This window comes from Delphinapterus leucas, chromosome 11 (genome assembly GCF_059928025.1).
Source record: "Delphinapterus leucas isolate spDelLeu-1000000601 "Yukka" chromosome 11, BTC_Dleu_Yukka2, whole genome shotgun sequence".
In the NCBI taxonomy this organism is placed as follows: Eukaryota; Metazoa; Chordata; class Mammalia; order Artiodactyla; family Monodontidae; genus Delphinapterus; species Delphinapterus leucas.
Window position 1 is genome coordinate 26711433 of NC_143139.1, and position 25032 is coordinate 26736464.

Genomic DNA, 25032 nt, shown 5'->3' on the forward strand with positions numbered 1-25032 from the left:
TTGTAAGCAAGGCATGTAAGTTCAAGAAAGCAGAGATAGTCATAGTTTGTTGTTGTTGTTTACTATATCCCTAGCACTTATAATAGTGTCTGGCACATAATGGGCACTCCATGAGTAGTTGTTGAATGAATAAATACTAAACACAAGTCTTTGTCAATATGTGTGAGAAGTATATTCCTAGTTAGAGGCTTGCCTTGTCGTTTACTTTATTGTAAGTGATACTTGGAAGAATAGAAGTATTAAATTTTAATGTAGTTAAATGTATCAGTCTTTTTCTCTACAAGTAAGCCATCTTTGTTTCTTATTTGAGAAATTCTCTGCTGCAAGGTCATAAATATATTCTAAATTTTCTTCTAGCCCATCTTTCCCCTATGGATCTGCAGTGACATCTCTGTTGTTTATTAAGTTTCAATGTAAATGTGAGTCTGTTTCTAGGCTCTTTATTTTACTCCATTGTTTGTTTGCCTGTCCTATTCATTTATTTGTAAGTGCTGGACAGTTATGTCATTGAGTAGGTAATAGACCAACCTGCTATGAGCATCTCTTTTCTGGATGAACTTCAGCTGTTGTGAATTGATTTTTTTAATCTGGACCAGTGGTTGTCAAACCTAATGTGCATCACAGTGTCTTGTTAAAACAGATCTCTGGGAATTCCATGGTGGTCTAGTGGTTAGGATTCGGTGCTTTCACTGCCGTGGCTGGGTTCAATCCCTGGTTGGGGAGCTAAGGTCCCACAAGCTGTGTGGTACGGCCAAAAAAAAAAAAAACACCCAAAAAAACAGAAAAAAAACCCTAGATCGCTGGAGTTTCTGATTCAGTAGGCCTGGGGTGGAGCTTGAGAATTTGCATTTTTGATAAGTTCCCATGTGTTGTTGCTGCTGGTTCTAGGACCACACTTTGAGAACCTCTGTTATCGATAATATGACTTCAAGGGAATTCCCTGACAGTCCAATGGTTAGGACTCCACGCTTTCACTGCCAAGTGTGTGGGTTCAATCCCTAGTCGGGGAACTAAGATCCCGCAAGCTGTGCAGCCAAAAAAGAAAATCATAATATGACTTCAAGTGGTCATTATTTATTTCTTTTCCCCTAGAATTAATATGTCACTAGATTTAAATAGTATTGTATATTAATATTGAACATCATGTTAGGAAGGCAGATTTACTTAAAACATAATATTGGAAATAGACATGAATACATAATATTTTGGACTTAAAGTAAATGTTGCTGTGATTTTTTTTTAAAGAAGTGTAAATATGAGTGCTGTCCTCCCAGACTTTGATAGTAGGAGTTGTTGGGGTTTCTTTTACTGTAAATTATCTTCTTAGACTGAAAATGTAGAGCATATTCCTCTTCAGACCTAAGTACTATAGAGGAACTATAAGTTGAGTAATTTAACAGGATATTCTCCATATGCAAAAATGACTAGTATCATTTTTACTAGTCTGTACAGCTTTCTGATTTGATATTATCCAGAAAGAAACAAATTATAGAGAAAACATATCAGCAAAGATAGGTAAATAGTTAGTGCATCATTTTAGTATTTCTAACAGTTTTATAGATGAAATTATAAATTCTCTGGATTTATGACACTTTAAACTTGCCTTCTGAATGTCACCATAAATCTGATGGCTGAGACACTGGTCAGTAACTTATCAGGAATACATACTAAAATTATTTGCTTTGATTTTTTATAAATTTATTTTATTTTTATTTATTTTTGGCTGATTGGGTCTTTGTTGCTGTGCGCAGGCTTTCTCTAGTTGCAGTGAGCGGGGGCTACTCTTTGCTGCGGTGTGCGGGCTTCTCATTGGGGTGGCTTCTCTTGTTGCAGAGCATGGGTTCTAGGCACACGGGCTTCAGTAGTTGCAGCATGCGGGCTCAGTAGTTGTGGCACACAAGCTTAGTTGCTCCGTGGCATGTGGGATCTTCCTGGACCAGGGCTCGAACCCGTGTCCCCTGCGTTGGCAGGTGGATTCTTAACCACTGCACCACCAGGGAAGCCCCTATTTGCTTTGATTTTTTAAAATGCTATTTAATTTTATGTTTGCTTAAAATTGACTTGTTTTAAGCCAGTCATGTGGTGGGCCCCAGGCATATATTAAATTATAATTGTGATTGATCCAAAATATTATTTAGATTTGTATCCTCAATTCACTGATGAACGATATTAAAATAATGAATAAAATATATGGGTAATTTAAAATAACACAATATATCTTCAAAATCTGAATATAACTGATAACGTATTTGTGTTATGGCTGATTCTTTACAAAAAGCAGTTCTGGTTTACTGAAAAATTCTTATTTTAAAAGTCTGTCAGTCTGATTATTTCTGGAGAATGTGAGCTTTACTGAAAGTATAAAATTTAATAGGAGTGGAATTAAATAACTAAGGTACCACCAAAGAATCAAAGATATCTCACACATACTTTGATTAATCAAATGGTGAGTGGGAACATATTTTATCTCACTATGTAACTCAGTGAAATGTTAAATAGGTAAAGCAAAGAAGGTAATTATCTGGAGTTTTTAGGTAAGATTAAAAATATATGAAACTCCAACAGAATACTCTTAGGAAATATTCCCCCCACATACACACTGAGTTCATTTGGCTAATAGTGATTCTTAATATATATTTTATAATATTTCTTTGGCCTGGGCCCACAGACTAAATGCAGACATTTCTCAGTTAGTCATTTTCAGGTTTGTTGCCTGAGATGCTAATTGAAATTCAGGGCAGGGAAAAATACATCACTGGCTTTTGTGTATCTATGAAAGGTCTTCTTATTAGACTTTGTTCCGTAAAGAAGCTTCTCTTCTCTGCAAACTGAGAAGGACCCTATGTGTGAAGTGTGTCCAGTTGTGTCTTCAAGAACAGTGTAGACACCAGTCGCTCACCAGCTGGAAGCCCTCATGCGCTCTCCTCAGCAGTGACCCCTGACCATCAGGTGCCAAAAGAAGATGCTCACTCACCTTCCAAAATTCTTTCCCAGGGCGGGGGGAAAGGGAACCATCCTTTGAGCTCCTCTATGGAACTCTGAGTTTCATCCCCTAAACACTATTTTCTCCCTGAATTAGTGTCCTTTGAAACGTTGAGCCAAATAAGATAGTACTCAGAGCTTGAGGCTACGGCCCCTTAGTTCTCTGTTTCACAATGCTCCCAGCCTCTTCCCGAGTTTGCAGGCCCAGAAAATGAGGAATTCATTTTGGTTTGGAGAGAACTCTTCGTTTGCCCCTTGCACATTTTATTCTTTTTGTTTCAGTCTGTTTTCTTTGGCTTTCTGCCAGAAGCCAGGAGATGAAGCCAGGGTGTCTTAATGAAAAGAGCTCAGAATTAGGATCTGGGGTACCTGGGTCAAAGCCTAGAGCTATCATTTCCTACTTTGTGACCTACCCCAATTTCCTTTATCTCTTTGGGCCTCAGTTTACTCATTATTATAGTAAAATATACACCACAAGTTCTTTTTATTTAACTATTTGTACCGTATTTAATTACCAACAATTAATATTATATATCAGTTATATATAGTTGAATCATAGCATCCTCTTGCTGTCTTTTTTTATGCCCGAGAAACTTCCTTCCTATGTCTGATAAGTAATATGTAAGCGGCTAAAACAACTTTTATTAAGACATTAAATAATCAAGATTTCCCACTTCAGTAGTACTATAATTGATTGAAAAATTTACTTTGAGTGATTGTAAAATAAGTAATGACAATAAAGCAGTAGTTATTTTCATGTAAGAGAGAAAAACCACAAGATTAGAATCTACTTACCTTCACCTGCCAAGAAGGAAAAATGTTATTGAATATATTGATTCAATGTATGTATATCTTTCCGATATTTCAAATATAAACTGAATTTCTGCCAAGAGAGTAGTATTCAGATATTCCTTTTGTTTATCTTGCCTTATAGCACTTTATTTGGTTTTAGAAGTCTATCTGCAAAGATGCAGATTGTAGAAAAATATTCTATTACAAATGTTTCTTACTGCTACAGAGTGTGTGAAGAAAATGCCTCAGAATATTCTCCTAGGAAGGCAAAAAAATTCTGATGCAGCTTGTAGCCTTGACACCTCTGTTTCCTTTCAGGACTGACTAGTATGATCTGCCTTCTGGCAACTGAGCAGCTCACTCTCATCTGAGTGTGCAGGGTGTGAGTGAGGGGGACTGCACCTTGTCTTCCGTGTAGTGTCTTCCTGGATGGTTGCTGGAATTTATGATTATTGCACTCCGCTCTCTTAGCCTCAATTTCTGTTTTTGTTTGCTCTTACTGAAGTTGGAGCAGTTACACAGGGTCAGATAATTGAAATGACTCACAAGATTCCAAAGGGTATACTCTTATAAGACTTCGTAGGGGCAGAAAACTTTTTCCTTCTTCCTTTCTCAGTTCTTTGACAGGTCTCATAATTAAATTGACATAAGATTCACAGGGGAAAAATATAAGGGGACCCCATAAAATATGAGACTCCCCAGCGGCCAGGTAATCGAGGCTTATGTACCATCCTGAGCTAAGAACGAGGAAGTAGGGGGTCTGGAACTTCAAAGGAGAGGAAGACAATTCACAGAAGCTGAGAAGGGCAAATGTTTGGTAAACAAATGTTTGCCATGCCACGCAGACAAGTCTTTCTGACATAAAAAGTTGTACCTGGTAATAGCTCTCTTCCTGGTACAGGCCTCGGATCTAAATTCTTTTAGACAATTAAGAGGGAGGTAAAAAGCTCCTCCTAAGTCTGCTGGACCCCAATGTCTTCAGCTCAAAATAATCCACATGCCAAAATGGCATATACCGGGGTGGCCTATTCTGCTCTCCCTCAGCTTTGATAAGCTAAAGGATTGGTACAGCAGGAAGAGGAAACAAGCAGAGGTCTGACACTTCGAGACACAGCTCCAAGGCCCTTTCTTAATACCATCTGATGTGTCTTGTGTTCATGTTGTGAACAACTAAGATACACGCAAGATACTTGTTTTCAGGGAAGTTTACAGAAGAGTCTTTTATACCTGGCTGCTCTTATAGCTAAAATTAGACAATATAAACTATGGAGACAAGTACCAAACATCAACCTATAGATTTTCTATAAATAATGTAGACAAACTAGTAGAGTGTGTGTCAAGGGAGTTTCAGATTTAAGCAGCACATTGTAAGTCACTAGTTACTCCATTTCATCCTATCAGGGTCCAGGGTCAGTCACAGATGTCTGTGATCCCTGGAGGTGAGCTGAGAATGACCTTTAACTACAGATTAACCTCAACTGTACACAATAGTCCATTTTCTTTGCTAGTATTGCTTCCCTCTCACCTGGACCTTATCACTTTTAAATTTCACTACCTAGGTTTTCACCTATCTCTCAAGTTATCACTCCTGCCATGCCAAAATTCCTTTCTCTAGGTTATTCTAAAGTTCAGTTTCCACTTATTTCAAAGCAAGGGGGAAAGCCAATACCAGGAAGATGTTGGTAAGGAGAGTTCTTTTTGAAACTTTAATGTAGATTGTAAAGGTAGAAAATTGATCACCTTCAATAATTACCTAAAAGATACATCTTGGAATTTCTTAGACTTTTAATATAATTGTTGAAATCAGAATGCCAGTCAACTTAACATAGATCAATACTTCAGGGTTTGGAACTTACATTTTAATAAGCACATATACAACTGGATTCCTGTAGCATTAGTTAGCCTGTAGTACTCACACATCCAGAATATCAAAAGCCTTCATAGAGGAAAGATTCTGGAAAGAGTGTAACAGTCAGAGTAAAAGTTATAGCTTTGCCTTTGCAATGAGCTTTTACCTATGAAACTTAATAGGCAATGAATGTTCAAAATGTGGGCACCTCTTGCCAATATTACATCATTATCTCCAGAATCAGTTCTGAGGAAATTTTGCAAGAAGTTATGTATTGAAAACAATAAAATAATTTATTTTTCAGAAATAGCACCCACTAACTTATTATACACTGGGGAAAATTTACTAAATCATTTATATTTCTATTCATTCTTTATTTCATAAAGAGAAGGAAACTATAACGTAAAGAGAGAGTTTACAATAATCTTGAATGGATGGATGGCTACATCCATTCAAGCAACAATTCACTTTAATAAGCCATTTTTAAGGAAGCAGGGCTTAGTGGTTAAGAACATGTGTTCTAGATTGAACTCCTGACTCTGCACTTATTCTTGAACTTTGGGGAAATCATTATATAACTACCCATGCCTCAGTTAGCTTAGCTGTAAAATGGGATTTTACAGCTCATAGAATTGTCATGTGGGTTAAAAGGTTAAAAGAGTTTTATATTTCTAAAATGCTTAGAATGGTCTTGGCACATTGTAAACATTATTTAAGTGCTTATTAAATAAATAAATTCTGGCTTGTAACTGAAGAATGCTATATGAGATACAGATTCTAGTGATACGTATGTGTATCACTAGGCGTGATGTATGTGATATATATGTATATATATACCACATACACATCCACATATATAAGTAAAATAATTTTGTTATGATTAGTCCATTATATAATTGTGTTAACCATGTTCATTTTCATGTGGGAATAAGTTGGTTCTATAGATAAACTTTGAAAATAAGCAAGATATAAAGGAACTCTGAAAGTATACATAAGCTACTCAGAACAGTGGTTTGGGGGTTGAGGGGTGGGACAAGTTGGGAGTGAGATTTTTACTCACTGCATATATTTTTATAATATCTGGCTCTGAGATCAGTATCTCCTCATTTTTTTTTTTAATTTTTATTTATTTATTTTTGGCTGCACTGTGTCTTCGTAGCTGCTTGGTCTTTCTCTAGCTGTGGCAAGTGGGGGCTACTCTTCACTGCAGTACGTGGTCTTCTCATTGCGTTGGTTTCTCTTGTTGCAGAGCATGTGCTCTAGGCACGCGGGCTTCAATAGTTGTGGCACGCAGGCTCAGTAGTTGTGGCTCACGGGCTCTAGAGCACAGGCTCAGTAGTTGTGGTGCACAAGCTTAGTTGCTCCGCAGCATGTGGGATCTTCCCGGACCAGGGCTCGAACCCGTGTCCCCTGCATTGGCAGGCGGATTCTTAACCACTGCGCCACCAGGGAAGCCCTCCTCATCTTAAATTATTCATATGATGAGCTAGAAGCATGTCTACATGTTGACTGTTTTCTCAAAGAATCTTCAAATGATTAATGATAAAGAACATTCTGAAGGATCTCCAACACTGTCCTACAAAAGCTTTTTTTTTTGTTTTGTTTTTCTTGTTGTTTTGTTTTTGTTTTTGTTTTTTGGCCACACCATGCGGCATGCGGGATCTTAGTCCCCTGCAGTGGAAGCGTGGCGTCTTAACCACTGGACTGCGAGGAAGTCCCACAAAAGCTTTTAACTGACTTTTTAAAAACTACCTCTTAATGAGGATGTAGGATGGCTCATTACAATTTACAAAGTACTTTTAGAAATGTTTTCTCATTTATTTATGACGACTCTGGAGTTGAGTAGAAAGCTATATTTCTGTTTTATTTTTAATTTTTATTTATTTATTTATTTTTTGGCCACGCCATGCGGCTTGTGCAATCTTAGTTCCCTGACCAGAGATTGAACCCGTACCCACTGCAGCAGAGTCCTAACCACTGGACTGCCAGGGAACTCCCTATTTTTCTGTTTTCAGAGGTAAGAAAACTGAAAGTCCTGGAAATTTTTTGCTGTAAGACAGCATTCAAATCCAGGTCCATGTCCAGAACTATGTTTACTCTTCCACCCACCTCTTTGTAAAATAGCTGCTTCTCTGAAGCTGTTATTTTTTATACTATTCCATATATTGAAGACTTAATCTGAGTAACTATATTCACTAATAGTTTAAGCTTTCTTCTTTTTTTTTTTTTTTTTTTTTTTTTTTTTTTGCGGTACGCAGGCCCCTCACTGCTGTGGCCTCTCCCGTTGCGGAGCACAGGCTCCGGACGCGCAGGCTCAGTGGCCATGGCTCACGGACCCAGCCGCTCCGCGGCATGTGGGATCTTCCCGGGCCGGGGCACGAACCCGTGTCCCCTGCACTGGCAGGCAGACTCTCAACCACTGCGCCACCAGGGAAGCCCTAAGCTTTCTTCTTTATTACCAATGTTTGGGCTAAACTTTGTTTCCTGGATAATAAAGGTGTTTTGTAGTAATAAAAATAAACAACCAAGTCAGACCAGCCAGATATCCTGTAAAAGTTTCAGAAACCATCTGGATGAATAACCAATCAGTCAGCCTCTACTATATGCACATACCTAAGGAATAAACAAAAATGTCTCTAATGACCTTTAGTCCCTTAAGGGGTTAACTTGTATCTTCCAATCAAGTTATAAGTTATATCAATTCCCCCACTTTCTGTGCAGCGTTTTTTCCTCATGATACTTATCTCGCATTTTGCCATTTTTAATCCCTTCTCCTTTCTCATCCCTCTAAATTTTTTCTTTATTTCAATGTTCACTTCCATTTAAAAAAAAATCACTTTAAGTACAACCATTACTTCCATTTTTGATCACTTCTTTCTCTTTCATGGTGTTTCTTCTCATTAAACATCTTTATATAGTATGTTCCCATGGTGATAGGCATTAAAATTAATTATTATAATGAATGATTTTGAGACTATTGATGCTGTTTATCTGTTGGGTTAGATCGTTCTTTACAGCAAGGTCACAGTAAAGTCTGTGAAGCTGCAGTGAAAGGATATTTGCTAGAGATCGAACTATTTCTGGAATATTTGTGAACTCAGATGTTTATTGCACAATCTAGATTTCAAACCTGTTTAATGTATTATCTAAATTTCCCTTTTCCCTTTTCCATTTAATAAATTATTATAGTAATTGTGTAATCAGGGCAGCATGGATATTCATAATTATAAGGAGATACCATCAGTAAAGAAAAATTGTCCTGCCATCTTTAAATTTAAAAAAGAGAAATTTTAAAAAGAAAAATCAAGCAAGTAAGCAAGGGGTAACTAGACTATTTTGGGAAATGATCATGGTTTCCTGACTTCAAGTTTGATTATGGAAAGAAGAAAAGATTCCAGTATTTTATATCTGCAAAAGCTCATTCCAGAACAAATCAGTGTATTCAGGTTACAATACCCAGGTCACAAAGCCACATTTTCACTGATTAAAAAATAACTTCCAGTCCACTGAGTGAACTTTAAACGATCATACTACTTTGTGAAACATAATAACTCAATTACTGGATCTGATATATGCTAGATACTGCCAGCACAATTTGCTTATTATCATGCGAAATACATTCATGCTGCAGCAAAACTGTCTTAGAATAAATATGTATTATTTTAATGTCCTTTTTATACAAGTAATAGAAGGAAAAAATGATAAATCAGGGTATAAGAAAGTCAGTCATATGTTATTTTGTGCCATTTGTTTCAAATGTTTACAATAAAAGAGCGGATTTTATGTTGCTGTCAAGATTTTGCTTATGAGAAATGTTTGAAATGAGGCATTGAAATGTGAACTGCTTGTGAAATGTCTGGTCCTTGATTTCTAATGGAGGCTGATATCCCATGGGAAAGGTGCTGATATTGCTTCAAATTCAGTCAAGGATTGTTAACCCTTCATGGTGCCGCTTTCTTCAGAGCAAGATTTGCAGATACCTTCAAAGTGAGAATTACGGAGTCTTGCTTTCGTTATGGCTTTATTACTCTTGTATAGTCATTGCCAGTCAGGACCTGATAATCTTGTTTCACTCTTTTTTTTTTTTTTTTTTTTTTGCGGTACGCGGGCCTCTCACTGTTGTGGCCTCTCCCGTTGCGGAGCACAGGCTACGGACGCGCAGGCTCAGCAGCCATGGCTCACGGGCCTAGCCGCTCCGTGGCATGTGGAATCTTCCCGGACCGGGGCACGAACCCGTGTCCCCTAGCATCGGCAGGCGGACTCTCAACCACTGCGCCACCAGGGGAGTCCGTTTTACCCATTTTTTATATCTATTCACTCCTTTGCTTTTAATTTTATATCATTATTTAAATCTGATGATCCATTCAGCCCTCAGCAGTTGGAAGGGATCTAGAGTTGTGCTATAAAGAGCTTGGTGGTTTACCCCAGTCAGCTGTACAGATACTATCATTTTCTACTGTCTCAGAGTAACATTTTCCAATGATATGGTCTGTGGATTGATCAAAATGCTCCTTTTAAAAGGCAGAGATCTTGTAGTCAAAAAAATTTAGCAAATGCTGCATACCACGTCTCACTCTTACAAAGTCTCAATACATGCTAGCATATTAAGGGCTCTGAGAAGTCCAGCAGAAAAAAATACATGTGTAACTTTAACTTATATTTCCTAAACTTATGTTTGAGCAACTCCCAGTAACCCTGCACAGAACTAGCCTAATGAAGAGCTCACTATGGGCAATGCTGTCCTGAAGTGGTAATCCTCTCCTCCTTTACTACTCTTTCCCAGCCATGGCAAATCTCTTTTTATCCGTTTTCTCACGGAGCATGTTTGTTTTAAGCCACATTTCAAACTCACCTTGTTTGTTTGTCCTAGCTATTTCCCAGTTATTAAGTCTGGATTGCACTTGGAGATGCTGCCTGTATGGTGCTCTGGATACCTCCTTTTCTTCATCGATAGCTCTCCTGAAGACTGTGAAACCCACATGACTGCCTGATAGAGCAACTGGTCTTCCCTTATTGTGATTTCGGAAGAAGGTCCCAGTGTCCATCAGCTTATTATTGGCTGATAGCATGGAGACATCACAGTGTTGATGTCCCTCATTAACTGTACCCATTCTTAAGAGAGAGAGTATAACAAGTCGTGTCAGTCCTATAGTATATATCTATGTCTGTAGGAGCTGTTTATTGAACCCTCTTCTTGGTACAAGTTTCCACAGAGATGGGATAAAGTATAAATATGCATGGAATGTGTGTCACCAAAAGGGTTTTTAAACAGTGGAGAATTTTACCTGGGGCCTGCTTTGCAGGTGTGCTTTTTTTTTTTTTTCCCAATCTATGAACAGATATGAAAGGTACAAATACACCTGTACTTCTTTGGCTATACCCAGCTAAGCTCATCCTTCAGAGACTTCCCAGCTTCCCTCACGTTACCACCAGTCCAACTCAGGCTAGAAGTGATGAGTCTGAGCTGTGGGATACAACTACCATGAGTGACGGGCTCCCCTGGATTCTGGGGTACTGTGGGGATGAATTACTGACAACTAGTGAAGGACATCTGTTCCTTCTGACATCTAGTGAAGGAAAAATAGCCAATATCCAGCAAAAAAATAAATCAAATAGTGATAAACACTTTTCAGACCATTAAAACAGGGTTATGTGAGTGCGACTGGGCAGCTACTTTAGACTGAGTGGTCAGGGAAAGCTTCTTGTGGAGATGGCACTTAAGTTGAGATCCTAATGAAGAGACAGACAATGTGAACAAGGAGAAGGAAATCCAAGCAGAAGAGACAGCTGGTGCAAGAACTCTAAAGCAGGACCCAGCTTGAGATGGTTAAAGAACCAGAAGTTTGGGGATCGGGGGCATGATGTGTCCTTGGGAGAAAGATGCAGGATGAGCACTTTATGTGAGGCAAGAGTCAGGTCCCATAGGGTTCTGTTAGCCCTGGTGGGGATTCGAGAATCATCAGCATATCGGTGGTATATCTAAAGCTAGAGGCCTGGATGAGGTTGCCTTTGGAGAGTAGCCAGAAAAGGGAGGGGCTCAATATAGATTTGGAACACTTGACAGTAGAGGTTGAGCTGAGAAGGAGGGGAGCAAGCCATAAGGGACTGCAAAGAAGCAGCCAGTGAGGTTAGAGTTTAGATGTCTGGAAAGCCAATAGAAGAAAAAGAGTTTCAAAAAGGAGGGAGTGGTAAACGCTGTTGAAGAAGTGGGGTAAGAGGATGGGACTTCCCTGGTGGTCCAGTGGCTGAGACTGCGAGCTCTCAATGCAGGGGGCCCGGGTTCGATCCCTGGTCAGGGAACCAGATCGCACATGCCGCAACTGAAAGATCCCGCATGCTGCAATGAAGATCCCGCGTGCCGCAACTAAGACCTGGCACAGCCAAATATATAAAATTTTTTTTTTTTAAAAAGAAGTGGGGTAAGAGGAAAACACAGGTGTGGGCACCAAATCCAGTGGCAACAACGCAAGTCATTGATGACTTTGACAAGGGCAGGTTCAGTGTTTATTGGAATGGATTGAGAAAGGGCGATCATGACTCTAGAAACAAATATGGATGTAAAGGTCAAGTTTTGTTTTAAGACTGGATTTACTATCTTTAAACTGTGTAAAGTATTGACAGATTAAAAGAAAGTAACAGGAATGGGAATAGGAGCCATACCTCCTTCTGCTCCACCCCCACCCCAAGTAAATATGAGGCAAGATTATCAGGGAGAGAAGAGACTGATTGTATGAAGAGAGAAGTAGGAAACTTACTACACTGTGGATATACGGTATGATCACTAGACAGTGCCAAAGGCCTGTTTGAGATTCAGGACTTCACCACTCATATTAGGCACCATTCTGATCCACATAACACCTGGAGGTTATTCCCCTGACAGGAAAAGAAACAGGCATGGAGAATTAGTAACCTTGGCCAGAGTTACTAAGTGTTGGAGTAGGGGTTTGAATCCAGGGAAGTTTGGTTCCGAGCCTGGACTCTTCACCAGTACATTCCACTACCTCTTTGTGAGTTGTAATTGAAACCATGTGGCATGGATTTGTATTTTCTCCAGTTCTGTTTAGCTTTGGGCATAACAAGGCAGAAAGTTAGGCTCTATGATGTGTTTGCAAGACAGTAAGTATGTGATGATAGTATTGGGTTGGCCAAAAAGTTCGTTTGGGTTCTACATAAGATATTACAGAAAACCTGAGCACACTTTTTGGCCAACCCAGTAGAATCAAACCTGGGTGAGGAGGGAAGTGAAAACCCAGGGTTGCAGATAATGAGCAAGCTGGAGATCGAAGGAGAGCAAACCTTGATGAGGTGGAAGAATGGCTGGGTTGGGAGAACTGGAGATGATTTGGAAGAATAGGAGGCAAGTTACTGGTAATGTGGGTTAGAGAGTAGATCACCTGAGTTGAGGACGCTGAGGACCTGAGAGGTCAGGCAAGAACTATGGTCCACTCCTCTCACCAGCAAGAGAAGAGTTAATCTTTGGCCAAAAGAAGGAAAGTAAAGATTATGGTCTTAAAGTGCCAGAACTGGCCAGCAGTGGCAACTCTCTAGGAGAGAAGTGAGAAAGTCAGTACTGCATACCCCATCCTTTCCCTTCTCCATCTGTCTTCCTTCACTCCACTCACAGATCCAGAAATTCCTGGTTTGACTATCCAAATTAACACTACCTGTAATTATTAATAAGACACATCTTTAACTCTCACATTAACTTTATTGTAAAATTTCTTCCTTTCTTACAACTCCATTTTGATACTTTTATCCTTATTAGGCTGTTGTTTTTTGCTCTTCTTTTTTTTTTTTTCATTTATTATTACATCAATCAGTGACTAAGTCCTGTTCATCCTGAGATGTCCCTCAAAATTCCTCATCCTTTTCCTCAAGTTAAGGGGCTGCTTCGCTTGTTCTCTGTCCACCCTTCCAACTCTCAGAGTGACTTTTTAAAACATAGGTCTGATTACATGGCTACTTTGTTTAAAAGACTTTGATGGTTCCCAAATTCCTTGTTTAATGTAGAATTTCCTGCAAAATCTATCTCAAGTTCCTTTGCTCCAGCCACACCCAACTGCACTATTTCCTAAACCACAGCCTGATTAAGAACTTGAAAGCTTCCAAGCACTGTAAATATTTTGGTTCCTCCTACTACCTCATAGGTTAACCATACTAGACTGTAATTCAACATTTTATTTTATGAAATAACACCAAATGTAGACATAAGCTGAAAATAATTGGCTATTTTCTAGATTTTTCTGAATTTCTCTCTTCTCTTTCTCTCTCTCTCAGTGCTCCAGCTTCACTGGTGCCCTAAGGAAATGCTCAGTCTGGCTATTGGCTATTTTAGCATTGCCCTCAAACAAATAGGACTCTTCTTTTTTTCAAAAGTTTACCTCTGGCTGGAAAGTCCATCCACCTCTTTACCCATTTAGTCAACTCTACTTGTCCTTCAAGGTTCTACTCAAATGTTACTTTATAAAGCTTTTCCTGACTCACCCAGGAGTAATTAGCAATAGTAATAATTATTCAGCCTTTAGGTGTGAACCTCTCTCTGTAAGAATGTTCCACTGTGTTACGGAAATTATCTGTGTGTCTGGCATCTCTGCTCATTTCCTCATGTTATATCATTAAATTCTCACAATTACCATATAATGTTAAGTATTAGGATCCCCATTTTACAGATGAGTAAGCTGTGGGCAGGGACCTGTCACCCAGCTCACACAAGTTATTAGTAAGATCTAATAGGCCAATGAATATAATTAAGTTATAAAAGGCTAAGAGCTGTATAACTGGAAGGCACTATATTACTTTTTATACTTTAGTCTTTGTGTGGTAATAAGTGCTTATATTTTCTTACTTCTGGCCAATAGTAGAGGGAATTTATTATTCCCACATAAAGAAATCCTCTTAATGTTTTTTAAAATTATTTATTTATTTATTTGGCTGTGCTGGGTCTTAGTTGCAGCATGTGGGATCTTCGTTGCGGCATGAGGGATCTAGTTCCCTGGTCAAGGGGTCGAACCTGGGACCCCTGAATTGGGAGTGCGGAGTCTTAACCACTGGACCACCAGGGAAGTCGCCTCTCAATGTTAATTAAAATAAAACTCTCAGAATGCTGCTATACTCAAGTGCAATGCAAACTGTGAGGATAGTCTACCCCAAACATTTCAGGGAATCCTCTGTCCTCTGAAGAGAAGCTGGGGCTCAGGTCTCTGGAGGCGAAAGGCTAGAGTATCTCCTGGTTGCGCCATTTTCTCACCTTTCTCTCATGCTTTATTTTTCTCACTTTCATTATTCTTGATGGGGGTTTTTAATAGAGCTCAGCGCCATCTTATCCCAGAAAGAAAACAATTGTCAGAGATAAATGTATGATGAGTATGCAAAAAACAAAAGTAGAAATTTAAAAAATTTATTATGGAAGCAAAGAACACTGCCCATAAAATTTAATCTTTGGCAGTTCAAAAAAACCCATGGGTTTCGGACTTCCTTGGTGGTGCAGTGGTTAAGAATCTGCCTGCCGATGCAGGGGACATGGGTTTGAGTCCTGGTCTGGGAAGATCCCACATGCCGCGGAGCAGCTAAGCCCGTGCGCCACAACTACTGAGCCTGAGCTCTAGAGCCCGCGAGCCACAACTACTGAGCCCACGTGCCACAGCTACTGAAGCCCGCACGCCTAGAGCCCGTGCTCCGCAACAAGAGAAGCCACTGCAGTGAGAAGCCTGCACACCGCAAGGAAGAGTAGGCCCCACTCGCCGCAACTAGAGAAAGCCGGCGTGCAGCAACGAAGACCCAACGCAGCCAAAAATAAAAATAAATAAATAAATAATTTTTAAAAAAATGCTTTAAAAAAGGGGGGGTTTCTAACAAAATAAATGAGACCAGTTTTCTTCCCCTGGGTCTTATGTCTGTTTTATTGCTAGAGAGTCTTTCAACTTAACCTGTCTCCACACCAAACTCTTCCTTTTCCTTAATTAACATCAACAGTTTTCATTAACTATTTTATGATTTATCTATTGGTGATACTCATTAGCTTTGCCATGGTCTTAAATTTGTCCTGACATTTACTATCTTACTATATAAGGTTTTATGATTAATTCTGAGTGTATACGAGCTAGGTTTCTAGTCATTAACATTTTTTACATTGTATATATTCACATTTTACAGAACCTCTTATATCTTAACGTTTTTGTTTATAATTTTATATAAATGACTGGCATCCAATTTATTAGCTTCCTCATATGTTCATGCATATAAACAAGGAAGACTAAATAACTATACATCACCCATTCAGTTAATGGTAGACCTTTAAGAAACAGAAAAATATATTAAGATTTCCTGTTTCTGCAAAATAAAATTTAATGAAATATTGTAATTTGGCTTTGTAACCAGACTCTATTTTTCATTGTACACTTATTGAACACATATGCAAAATATTGTCCAAGGAGCAGGGAATAAAGTAATGTTTCTGCCTCTAAGTAGCTTGACAGTATATTGAAAAACTGTAATAAGTCCAGTCATTTCACAGTTAGGTATGTTTATTTCAAAATGTGTTGTTCTACCTTTGTTCCACACTCTAACAACGCAGACAAAAAGCCATAATCCCTACAATAAATTTTTACAATGATTTTTTTTAGATTTTGTGTTTAGCCATTTGTATAACTGTTTTGTTATTCATTCCATGGTTATAAGGGCCTAAAATATGGCAGGTATTAGGGACCCATAGGCAAACACTAAAGGTTCATTATATTCAGATGGAAAAGGAAATTTAATACATGTAAAAAGTGTAAAAGATAAATAAATTACTAATTTCAAGTAATGTTGAGTGCTATTCTTTCAACAGTTGTTTTCTGAGTATCTCCTCCATGCTAAAATTCTGATCTATGAAGGAAATCATATAGGATGTTGTGAGACTGAAGGGCAGGGGTTGGGGAGTTGTCTTATATTAGCTGTTCAGAGAAGGCCTCTCTGAGGAGATGACATTTGAACTGAGACCTAAATGACAAATAGAAGCAGAAGAGTTTCCTAACTTGGGTCCTGGGAGTCTGTGGATAGAATTCAGGAGGCCTGTAACCTTGGAGGGAAAAATAATTACATCTCCATTTTCTCTAAACTCAGACAAAAATTTAGCATTTTCTTCCATTTGAATGTAGGCCACAAACTTCAGTAGCATTAGCAGCACCTGTTACTTTGTGATCAGTATTTTCATATCACATCGAAGTTCTTGCAGGATCTTGAAATATCATCATTTCTTTGAAATTATGGTATTTCTTAGATCTGCCACTAGATCTGAGTATACATTCTGCTAATAAAGAAGCACATGTATTACTGTATCAGTTACATGTTACTGTGTAGCAAATCACCCCAAATGTAAGGGCTTAAAATAATACCCCATGATTCTATGGGTCAGCTATTTGACCTCTACTCAGCTGGGCAGTTCTTACAAACTAACATGGGGTCACTCATGTGGCAGCCATCAGCTGGCAGCTCAACTGAGCCAAAGAGTTCAAGATGTTTCACTCCCCTGCCTGGCAGCTGGTGCTGATTATGGGCTGGGCCACGTGCTCCAGCAGGCTAGCCTGGGCTTCTTCACATGGTGGCGGTGTTCCAAGAGAGAAAGAACAAGAGCTACAATGCCTCTTATTTACTTATTTATTTGGCCGTGCCATGTCTTAGTTGTGGCATGTGGGATCTTTTAGTTGCGGCATGCGGGATCTAGTTCCCTGACCAGGGATCAAACCCAGGACCCCTGCATTGGGAATGCGGAGTCTTAACCACTGGACAACGAGGGAAGTCCCTACAAAGCCTTCCTAAAGATAGACCTTTAGCCTTCCAAGCTAAAGCTTCCACTGCATTTTGTGGGTCAAAGCAAGTCAATGAAGCCAGTTCAGGATTGACTTCAGACTCCACCGCGTGTGGCCATAGGGAAATGTGATTAATTGGGGGCCACTACCATAATAATCTACCTGATTACCATATCATAATTTTGTAAAATATTATATTAACTTAATTTGAGCATAATCAGTGTCCTTTGTAATCTTGTCTTTTACACTGTAAGGGAGGAAAATTTCCTTCTACTCTCTTGGGTTCTGTGACTGGGATAAAGAATTAAACTGACATAAAACAGATTAATAAGAAAAAAGCATACAAATTTAATTTTTTTACAAGTACCCGGGAGTGTTCAAAAGAAAAATGAAGACCAGAAGTCATTAGGCCCAAGAGCTTGTATACCTTTTTACACAAAGAAGGGTAAATTGTGGGGATGTGACAAGACAAAGGAGCTTGGGCTAGGGGCAGTATATCGTGGAACAGTGACTAGGAACTAAGTGGGGGAAACTAATGGAAGATCATTTTAGTAGATGTGTTTGTACGGGTCCATTTCAGCATCGATTCCCAGTCTCTTGTGATAAGAACGTTCTCTTCCTGGTATAGGGAGGGCATTTTTCTCAGGGGAAATTTCATGTCCTGCTTTTAGGTAGAAAGGGGGAGGGCAGAGAGCCCTTCCTGCATCTGCTGTTTCTCAAGTGCCTTCATCTCAAAATAATCAATATACCAAAGTGGCATATGTTGGCATGGGAAGTTCTGAACTCTTTCAGTGCCCTTTAAAATATCATTCTGAGAAGAGCTCCTTCGGCTTCACCACGTTGTCAAAGAGGGTCATGGCGCAGATGAGGCTAAGAACCCTTGATCTGGAGACAGGGAGTCGGGGAGGCGGAGTGAAAAAGCCTGAAGGCAGGAATGAGCGGCCAAGTCCAACATGGTAGGGGGCAGAAGGAAGCTTCTGTGGCTGAAGCCAGGTGACTGAGGCCAGAGTGTCTGGACCAAGCCAGGATTAGACCACGTGGCTTAGTTGGAAGATTTTGAAACTTGCAGAGGGAACCCCCGGAGTTTGGAAAGTTGGTATTGTATGCATACTAATCTATAACTTTCTTTTATATTTCATAATGTATTGTGGCTCTCTTTGCATTTTAGTGCATAAAGCTCCTCACTCCTTTCTTCTCATTCTTTTAAATAATTTTATAATGCTTCACTAAAGGATGCATAATAATTTATTTCATTGTTCCCCCATTAGCAAACATTTAGACTGTTTCCAATTCTTTGTGTAAATATACATGAATTTTTCTTTTTTATTTACCTCTAAGAAAATATGCCTAAGAATGATTTTTAGTTGTAGAATTGCTGGGTCATGTGTATGTGCTTTTAAAGTTTGACAGATATCATTAAATTCTTATTCAAAAAAAGGTGGTACCAATTTACACTCCATGAGATGTTTTTATTATTATTTTTAACTACCAAGACTTTATCTACACTTCATAAAATCTAGAAGAAAGTTTTGTATTTAGAGTTTATTCTCTTGTTTCAGAACAATGAGATGGTGGAGCTACAAAGAATACGGATGAAGGATGAAATCCGAGAATATAAATTCCGAGAGGCCCGCCTCCTTCAGGACTATACGGAACTAGAAGAGGAAAACATCACGCTGCAGAAACTGGTGTCCACATTAAAGCAGAACCAGGTGAGGTTTAAGAAGATTTTTGGTTACACTCCAGATGGATCTATACCTTCTGACCATTAAGGTTAAATCTTCTATTTATCAGAAAAGAAACTGTCGAAATTTGCCTCAATCTCCCAACATTAATTATGTGCTGAAATTTCCCAACCCTCCTATTTCAGCTAAATTTAAAAGGCAAACCTAGAAGTAGTATAATTACCAAAAAGCTTTATTGGATAAGAAAAATCTTACTTTATACTTTAGCTCTATGTTAATTTATTTCTGGAGTAAGTTAAATGTATGGTAATCAGTTTAACCTCTGACTTCTCATTAAAGCCTGGGTTTGTAAGCCTGTTTTGTAGTACAAGCTTAAGGTTTCCCTGCAATCTCTATCAATCTCTCTCTCTGTAAACTGCTTTCAAATCATACGAGGGTTATGAAATATAAATCAGTACGAACAACATTATAAGAAAAAAAAGACCTGATTTCTTTATTCTGCTGTAAGCTGACTAAAACGATTGCATGTGTACATTTAAATAATTTTGTGGGTAATGAGACTTAGATTGCTTAATTGCTGAATTTTCCTGATCAGTTTGCATTGTGGTTTGTTATAGTTATTAGTAATAGCATTCTTGAATCTGTACTTTTGGTAGAATTTATTTATGAATAAAATTCATAGGTAGTTAAGCAAAGGTGGACTGGATTTCAAGGTCTTTTCAAAGGTGGTTCCTCAACCACAACCCTATTCTGGTCTCAACGCTGTTATAACCTCTCAGATCAGGTCATCAAACTGTGCCAGGCACTGTGCTAGGCTACAGAGGTACCAGAATCCAGAGGGTACGATTCTTGCCCTCCGTCAACTTAGAGGGCAGCCCAGTTGTATGCTTCCACCTCTCTCCCTTCTCAAGTTGGTATCTCCTTCCAGAACTGTTTCAGTCAGCCCTTCACATCTATGGGTTCTGTGTTTGTAATTTCAACCAACCACAGACTGAAAATATTCTAAGAAAAGAAATTCCAGAAAATTCCATAAAACAAAACTTGAATTTGCCTCACACTGGCAGGTACATAGCATTTACATTGTATTAGGTATTATAAGTAATCTAGAGATGATTTAAAGATGAGCCAATGCGCGTGGTTATATGCAAATACTATGACCACTTTAAGGTTTTTTCTTTCTTTTTTTTTTTTTGTGGTACGCGGGCCTCTCAGTTGTGGCCTCTCCCATAGCGGAGCACAGGCTCCGGACGCACAGGCCCAGCGGCTGTGGCTCACGGGCCCAGCCGCTCCGCGGCATGTGGGATCTTCCCGGACCGTTGCACGAACCCGTGTCCCCTGCATCGGCAGGCGGACTCTCAACCACTACGCCACCAGGGAATCCCTATCTAAGGGTTTTGAGCATCCAGATTTTAGTGTCTGCCGGGGGCTCCTGGAACCAATACCCCACAGAGACTGAGGGATGACTGTGTGGTTTTGATAGATATAAAGATGAAAAGGGGAAAGGAAAAATCCAGAAGAAAATCGACACAATTGAAATTTTATTTTTGATCATTGCCACTTCTCCCCAGCTTTGGAGTGCTGGGGAGCAAAATGTCTACTAAGGAGTGCAGGGGGTGGTTCCAGACCATTAAAAAAGGGTTATCTGGATATCCCATGAGTTTTTATCTCATTCCTTCCCCTTTAAGCACTGAATCACCGTGTGTGCTGAGGGCTGGCAGTACCATGAGACCCCAGGTCTTGATTTGTCTGGGGACAATGAGCTCACAGTGGGGAAATTTAGAAGATTTTTTAAAAATATGTTTCTTAGAAATAAGAAGGGTAGGGCTTCCCTGGTGGCACAGTGGTTGAGAGTCCGCCTGCCGATGCAGGGGACGGGGGTTCGTGCCCCAGTCCGGGAAGATCCCACATGCCGCGGAGCGGCTGGGCCCATGGCCGCTGAGCCTGCGCGTCCGGAGCCTGTGCTCCGCAACGGGAGAGGCCACAGCAGTGAGAGGCCCGCGTACCGAAAAATAAAAAAAATTAAAAAATTAAAATAATTAAAAAGAAAAAAAAAAAGAAATAAGAAGGGTATTTTTTGTTGTTTCGTTTTTTTGGTCGTTGATGAAGAATGTAGAAGACTTGAAGCAAGTTTATGTGATGTGCAAATATTTAAAGTGGTCATTTCTCCTGATTCCTACAGGTCCTCATTGCTCTCTGCACAGGCAGGGGTGCGGAGAGCATCCATGTACACTGTAAGGTTTCCCATCACTGCATGTTGTAGACTAATTTACTCAGGAGGTTAATTTAGGCCAGTATTAAGTATTCTTGAAAGACTGCCAAGGTATCCTGTGAGTATTCATTAGCCCAGATGCCATTTCTGTGGGAATTTGTACTACTAGTCTGGCTGATTACTGCTTACAGCTTACCCATACCCTCCCACCAGTAATTGAAACATGGAAATCAAATGCTTAACTCAGAAGTTTGAAAAAACAAACAAAAATTTATACATCTTTTACATTTTATTTTGTAGATGTAATATGGTAATTTTCCCAATTAAGTGTCTAATTAATTAATTTGAAATCATTTTCCTTACAAAGGGTCATTCTGGTTTATTTCCTAACAAATGGGTGCACTGTAGTGTCACAAGTCTCTCCCAATTAAGGAAATGCTGGGGTATGTTTTTTGTTTTTTTCTTACTATCGGCCTTTATTTACAGGATTTAGCATATATCATAAACTCTTTCTAATTAATGAAGTTTTAAATATACTTTATGTATAAATACCACAGATTCTTTTTCAAAGACATGATGATGGCTGGCTTTCAATCTCAAAATTGGTCTGAATGTTGCTTTGTACTGAAGCTTCCTATACAAAATATACTCTTCCAGCCTGGTTTGAGGTTTCTCTAAATAGGAAAGCTACTAGAATTGTAAAATGTTTAGTTCAAAGAACTAGAAGATGCTCTTCTTCTGAAGTTCCATTTTCCTGTTAAATGTTGATTATTTTCTAAATAATTGTTTAAATAGCACTTCTTACTCCATATGTAGCTTCTATATATTAGTTTGTTTCCATCTCTCTTCACTACAATATAAACACCTAAAACAGGGGCTGGCCCATTGTAGGCATTAAATATTAATAAATACTTGTTGAAATAATGAATAAATGTTTTTTCTTTATCTTACATCCACAATTCAACTTACAGAGGAAACTAAAATTTAAGATTATTATAATTAACCATACCAATTTTTATTCGTGATCCTACACCAAATAGTTGACTCTGAAAACTTTAGCCACGTTCGTCTGTGTGCTGATTTGGTTCTGTGTCTAAAATAAAATTAGACCCAACCTTATAAATGTTTTATACCTTTATACTTTTCAAACCAGAATATCTGAAAGAAGTGCAGTAAGCAGCAGTAGCCAAGTGTCAACTGTCAGTTCCCCATCAGAAAAAATCAGAAAAATCTGTTGATGAAACAAAGCTGTTTGTTAGACCTCTTGCAGTAAGATAACAGCTCAACAGAGCCTTAGTAGTATCTCAAAACAGGATGTCAACAGGAAGGATATTCATAGGATTTGAGGATCTGGACTGGTAGGTCTCACGTGGTGGGAAAGTGGTTGGGTTAGACAGAGTTTATGACATAGCTTTGAGTTGGGAGGTACAGTAAAGTGAGGGTCTTGATTCAAGTCTTGAGGAAGCTGTTTTAGTTGAGTCTTATCTTCCAGGAGCAAGTTTTTCCCTCAAGCAGCTAAATTTTTTATGCCTAGTCCCAGTATCAGTTAACATAGAGGCAGGACCCGGTACTGCTTAACGTAGGACAGGAAATCATGCTCAAGTTTTAGAGATGTGATGGCAGGAGACAGAAATAATAAATTTCATGTCCCTAATAGCTCACGTATTGAGCTAAAGCATTCAATATTTGTTATCTAAGCATTGAAAACCCTAGTTTTCAATTAATAATACAATCATTTTTATTATGAAGAATATTGCCTCTAGAGATATATTTCTATTGATATATTTCTATCAAGTAATAATATCATAAGAGATATTAAAGTATTATTTCCTGGGATCAATTCAGTTTGATTTCATTTAACCAGTATTTCAGGGGTAGCTTTCTATGAGGCCATGTTTTTTTTTTTTTTTTTTTTTTTTGCGGTATGCGGGCCTCTCACTGTTGTGGCCTCTCCCATTGCGGAGCACAGGCTCCGGACGCGCAGGCTCAGCGGCCGTGGCTCACGGGCCCAGCCGCTCCGCGGTATGTGGGATCTTCCCGGACCGGGGCACGAACCCGTGTCCCCTGCATCGGCAGGCGGACTCTCAACCACCGCGCCACCAGGGAAGCCTGGCCATGTATTTTTTAAGAACAAAAAACGTGGTCACTGGCTCAAAGAGCTCATGGTCCCAGTAGGGAAGGCAGGTGATAAACTCAACCATCCATGTAATTGAAGAGTAAAGCTATGTGTTAGGTTTGGCAATACGGGTCCAAATTAAGATCTTTAGAGTTCTAAATAAAGCCCAAATGGAAAACATCAAGAAAAAAAAAAAAGATCTTTAGAGTTCCTAAACTCTGAAAATATTATGGTACTTATTTCCAACCCTCATTAAAAATAGAATTACTAAACTATGAAGTTGCTATAATGAATCGCAACAAAGTACTGATTTTTCTCATGGTGACTACTTTGATGCTTTCTTTAACATATCGAATACCAATTTTTAAGTGCCTTCTCATTCTATTTCTTGGTGCCTCCACTTTGCTGGGGCTCTAATCATATGATAAAGCCTTGCAATGATGGTACAAGAAAGGAGTGATCTGTTTGCCTGAGTGGGTCAACAAAGACTTCAAATTAGGATCAGAGTCTTGACTTGGGTCTTGAATGATGAATAAGAGTTTTCCAGTTGACTGTCTTTGCCTAGGCAGAGAAACATGAGACAGCTGGGTGAATAGGAACCACATGTGAGAGAGTGGAATGAGTGAAGCTGCCCAGCTAGAAAGAGGTCAAGTCCCTAAACACAGTTTATTATTAGTATCTAATATCATAATTGATGTTGTTATATTTTTTTCTATTTTATTTTTTCATTCACAATAGTTTATTCAGCAGATACTTATTAAGAGCAGAATTTTGTTGAAACACTATGAAGGAATACTGAAGCACTGTGAGGGACACCTGGGTGCATAGAAAGTATTTCCTCTAAGTAGTTGTGGAGAATATTTATTAAAAATATTTATTAAAAGGCAGCATGTGGTAAGAGCCATGGAAAAGGCCCCAAAGAAGGCATTTGGGCTCAGAGCGGAGTTCTCTTTCACCTATAGGCTTTCACAACCAAGAGAGTGTTTGAACAGGCTCTTATTTGGTTGTAATTCAAGATTGATAACAATATATATGTATTATTTTTCTTAAAATCACCTTTATTCCCACCACTAAAGAACAACTATTATTAACATTTTGTTAAATTTCCATTTGATCTCTTGTATTCCACAGTCGTAATACATTATCCTTTTTCACTCAGTTGTATTTATTTCCTATATCATTACAAACCTATTGTTGACATCGTTTTGATAACTAAGATTATATCATATTCTTAAGAAATTATTTGTTCAAGGGATTATGGCTATGCTTTTTAAAATATCTCTTAGGGATAGATCCTAAAGTATGTGATATCTAGGGGTTAAAATAATCCAACTAGGGGAGTGAATGGAAATATAGTGAATGGAAATATAGATAAAATAATCCAACTAGGGGAGTGAATGGAAATAAAGAAGAGTAGACAGCAGTTGATGACTGTTGAAGCTGAGTGGTGGGCTCCTGGGGGTTCATTGAACTCTTCTTGCTACTTGGGTATTTTTACATTACCCACAATAAAAAGTTTTTTAAAAAAGAAAAAAAAGAAAAACATCTCATTATGTGATGGTAAAAATATGTGGTAGATTTAGATTGTTCTCAATTCTTTACTCTCTCCC

The 25032-nt window shown here is 38.8% G+C and overlaps 1 protein-coding gene across 1 annotated transcript in view; it reads left to right on the top strand.

The window, feature by feature from the left end:
• BICD1 (BICD cargo adaptor 1) overlaps window positions 1-25032 on the top strand; it is a 195782-nt gene that overhangs the window by 117615 nt on the left and 53135 nt on the right. Inside the window, exon 3 of the mRNA XM_022577915.3 lies at window positions 18972-19124. Coding sequence (XP_022433623.1) covers window positions 18972-19124 — 153 coding nt within the window. The remainder of the gene's footprint in view (window positions 1-18971; window positions 19125-25032) is intronic.